Raw genomic sequence first — 4443 nt, forward strand, 5'->3', positions numbered from 1 at the left:
AAATCAGGACATGTAGCATGTCTGTTTATTTAAGTTGTTATTCTTATTGAGTCTGTTTTAACCTATTGGTTAGACCTGTCATTTTGTTGTTTTGGCATCAAATGTTTGCTATTGTGTTTATTTTGTTGGAAACCGCCCTGAGACCCTTCGGGGAGATAGGGTGGCTTATAAATAAACTATTATTATTATTATTATTATTATTATTATTATTATTATTATTATTATTATTATGTTTCAAAAAGTATTCCTGGATGGAGTGGGGAGAGTGTTGTGACTCAGCCACAGCATAGCCAGAGTGAGGATGAAGAAGGGGATTCTGGGTTTCAGATACAAGAGCCAGATGATGGGATGCAGGATGAATTTCAGGATGATGGCATAGGAATGGGAATGATACAGGCTGATTCAGAGGCTCGAGAAATGCAGCTTGAGCAGAATGAACTGTTGACCCAGCTGGCCATAGATAACAGCCAGTATGACATTCCCATGGGAATTAATGCGCAAGAGATGTCTCAAGCCCCAGTGTCTTCAGCCCCGGTTCAGGTGCAAGATAACGAGGACCTTGAATTATCTAAGGCGGACCGGTTGTTATGGAAGGGAGTTCAGCCTCGTAGGAGTGTAAGATTGGCGGGGGAGGCCTCCACAGGAAAGAGAAATGCATTTTTGGGTTGCTTTTAAAAGTGTGTGTTTTGAGATAGATTTTTGTCAAAGCAAATTCTTGCTTCATCGGAGTGGATGTTCCTGCTTCATGCCTGAGAGAAGATTCCTGTTCCTGGATCTTTGAAACCTTTCGGCCTTTGTTCTTTGGGATCTATCGTCTACTGTTTTGGCTTAGGAATTATTTTATTTATTTATTTATTTCCAATATTTCTATCCCGCCCTTCTCACTCGAAGGGACTCAAGGCGGCGTGCAATTGGCAACACTTCGATGCCGACACATCATTAAAAACAACAACATATAAAAATATATTACAACCAATTAAATACAGTATAAAATATAAAACATATGCTTAAAATCCGTTCGTCCAATATCCTCCTACTTTATCCATATAACAGTCTGGGTCGTCTTTGTCATTTATTCGTTAAATGACAAATTATTGGATTGTTATGGCCTATGGACTTGTGGATTTTTATGGCTTATGAACTATTGGATTTCTATTAACTCTTGTACTGCAATCTTGAAAAGCTTATTACTGCCTGCTTTGATTTATATCTGCTTTTGCTCAATAAAACTACAAAAGACTTTCCCCTGTGTGTGACTGGATGTCTATAGCAAGGTGAACTATTCTGAGGTGAGACAGAGGGGGTGGCAGGACCTTCCCAGTCTGGGGAGAGCGGGGAGACCCTCAGTGCAGCCTCTGATCCGTTCAGTTCCAGAACCACCGCCGTCCCGTTGCGGACCTCCTTGGCTTCTCCGTTCCATTCGGGGCGCAGCAGGTAGAGCTTCACGTCCGTGGCTCCTTCGCCCACCTGGAAGGAGAGACCCACTTCCTCCCCGGAGGCGGTTTTCGGGGGCAGCGTTGTGGTTTCCGAAGCTGGAAGAGAGAAAAAAAGGAAGGAAGGAAGGAAGGAACCTGTGGAGAGCTTATGTGGCAGAGGATGGAATCTCTTCAGATCCCACCGCTGCCACCAATTTATGTAAAGAACCGATGTGGCAGGGAATGGAATCCCCTTTGAATCCCACCGCTGCCACCAATTAATGTAAAGAGCTGAGGTGGCAGAGGATGGAATCCCTCTTTGAATCCCCTCAGCTTTGCCACCAATATTGTACAGAGGTGAGGTGTCTGACAGGAATGTGTGTCAGAGATGGAACCCTTTTTAATCTCACACACACACACAGATACCACCACTTAATAAAGATGTTTTGTGAGAGATGATGTTAATGAATGATTCGTTGGATTATCTTCTTCTTCGCTGCCACCAATGGAGACGTCAGGCAGATGGTACTGGTTCTTATAAGCTTTCTCTATTTGTTCCACTTCAGGTGTTGATGTTGCTTAACTTAATTTAAGAGTATGACAGAGGCTTGATTGGAATAAAATCAAAACAGGTTTATTGCAGGTACAGAGCTTGATGGTTTCAGATAACTTGGTAAAGGCACTTCGCTTAATGGTTACAAACGGTTATGAGGTGGTTAAACTTTCAAAATATTTCTTTCTCTGGATTACATTAAACCCTGATCCTACTGGATCCCCTGGGATTAATGTTCTGTAATCCACAGACTCTACAACTGACCCTAGACAAATCACCTAACTTGCCTAGTCTGGTCTAACCTAAATCTGACTCAAATCTTCCTACTTAAGCCAGTCTGATTCTCCACACAAGAATCAGATCCACCACTGTGACTGGAAAATCACAGACTCCTAAAATAAATCCTTTATTTTAGGCCTGACTCAAATTCTTTTGAGTCACCCTGATCCTCTACACAAGAATCAGTTCCTTCCCTGTGAATGGATATCACAGACTGCTGGGTTTTAAAAATATTCCCCCTCTTCTTTTCCAGGCGGCGGTTGGCTCCGCCCCTGTTGCTATGGTAACCTGCTCTAGCACTCTAAGATGGCTACCTTCCCCCATACATATGATTAACTCCAATACTCACCCATTTTAAACATAGCCAAACCTGACTGTTTAAACAAATCAAATAAACATGTCATCATTAAACAAAATAAAATCATACACTTCTTTACAGAACCCTGCAGGGTTCTTCCTGGGTCAGGCTGCATGGCCTCTAGAGGTCCCACAAAGACAAATCCGTGTTTTCCCCTGACGTTAAGTCCAGTCGTGTCCGACTGAGGGTTGGTGCTCATCTCCATTGCTGAGCCGAAGAGCCAGCATTGTCCGTAGACACCTCCAAGGTCATGTGGCCACTGGCATCACTGCACGGAGCATCATTACTTCCCCGCTGGAGCGGTACCTATCGATCTACTCCCATTTACATGTGTTCGAACTGCTAAGTTGGCAGAAGCTGGGGCTAACAGTGGGAGCTCATCCCGCCCTATGGATTCAAACCGCTGACCTTTTGGTCAGCAAATTCAGCAGCTCTGTGGTTTTAATCCGGGGGCTCCACACACACACACACTGCCTTGGGGGGGGGGGCACAGGTCCAGGGGTCCATAATGGATAGCAGATGTTGGCACTCACCTTTGGCGGCCTGCAACGGAGGCAAGCAGTACCCGGTGCTCCCGGCAGGGAAACTGAGGCAGTCGCAGGCGGTGACCAGAGACACCACTGCCCCCAAGAGACCCCCGCAGGCCGGGAGCTGCTTGCAGACGCTCTCTCCCCATTGGAAGCCCGGGAGGCACTGGCAGCTCCGGCTGGACACTTGCACGGCATCACACCCTGCAGAGGAAATGGACAGTGGTCACCGAGGTCCGAAACCCACCCAGCCACGACCCAGCTGGCTTTGCCTTTGGCCAAATGGTCTCCAAAAGGACACCCCCGGCATCAACATTTTACATTTCTGAATAAAAGGGGGAAGGGGGTGTGAAGAACTAAGAACGACTAAGGTTCTTTCAGGCAGGGGGAATCTTTTTATCCCACCCACTGCCCCAAATTTGTAAAGAATAACAACGACTGCCACCAATTTGGAAAGATGCAACCACCAAAGACTCAGGGAGGAGACCTTTTACTTTTACTTCTTTCTTCTTCTACACTTCAGATGGTAGCTTAACTTGGTTTATAATATATGCGAGAGAGGCTTCGATGTTGGAAAAACAAGAACAAGTTTATTCAGGCACAGAGCTTAGTGGGTAAAATATTGTTCTCACTTAGAGGTATTTTTATTAACAGTTACAATATTTGAATGAGATGAATCAAACTCTCTAAAGTGTCACTTCTTTCTCTGCTACTTTAAAACCGCAGTCACGATCACAGTCACGTTCACAGACTCTCTGTTCTTTACCAGGACACAGACTACTTTAAATAAGTCACCAAACTTGTTTTAAACTGACTCAAAATGTACAATTGAGTCCCCTTGATCCCATCAACCTAGGATCAATCTTCCCTGTGCCTCATCAGAGCACAGACTGACTCTCTTTTTTAAACTCTGCATTCCTTCAACAAAACGGCAGTTGGCTCCGCCTACTTCTCCATGGCAACCAGCCTCTGAGTGCTGAGATGCAATAACTGTAATACTTACCCTTTTAAAACACAATCACACAATTAAACATAACATCTGTAAACCAAACATTTGTACTTCATTACAGGGGGCATCAATTTTTATGAATGCATCCAATAAGGGGCAAAAAATGTACACTATATGTAATCCTTTACAATTTTATCTTGTAAATCGCCTAGAGCATCTTGGATGGAGGGCGATTAATAAGTAATTAAATGATGATGATAATGATGAACATGATTTTTGGGTTGCTGTGAGTTTTCCAGGCTGTATGGCCATGTTCAAACCCGACCAAGAAGCCATGAGATCATGCTTCACACACCTGGTTT

The 4443-nt window shown here is 44.2% G+C and overlaps 1 protein-coding gene across 1 annotated transcript; it reads right to left on the reverse strand.

Annotated features, from left to right (window-relative positions):
- Positions 1-254: 254 nt before the first annotated feature.
- Positions 255-3327, reverse strand: LOC107983774 (uncharacterized). The gene is made up of 2 exons (XM_016998879.2): positions 3139-3327; positions 255-1532 (listed from the first exon to the last, which is right to left on the reverse strand). Exons 1-2 carry the CDS (start codon positions 3279-3281, stop codon positions 1280-1282), a joined length of 396 nt encoding a protein of 131 aa, XP_016854368.2. The 5' UTR covers positions 3282-3327; the 3' UTR covers positions 255-1279.
- Between the last annotated feature and the right edge of the window lie 1116 nt (positions 3328-4443).

Source organism: Anolis carolinensis, unplaced genomic scaffold, assembly GCF_035594765.1.
Source record: "Anolis carolinensis isolate JA03-04 unplaced genomic scaffold, rAnoCar3.1.pri scaffold_27, whole genome shotgun sequence".
In the NCBI taxonomy this organism is placed as follows: Eukaryota; Metazoa; Chordata; class Lepidosauria; order Squamata; family Dactyloidae; genus Anolis; species Anolis carolinensis.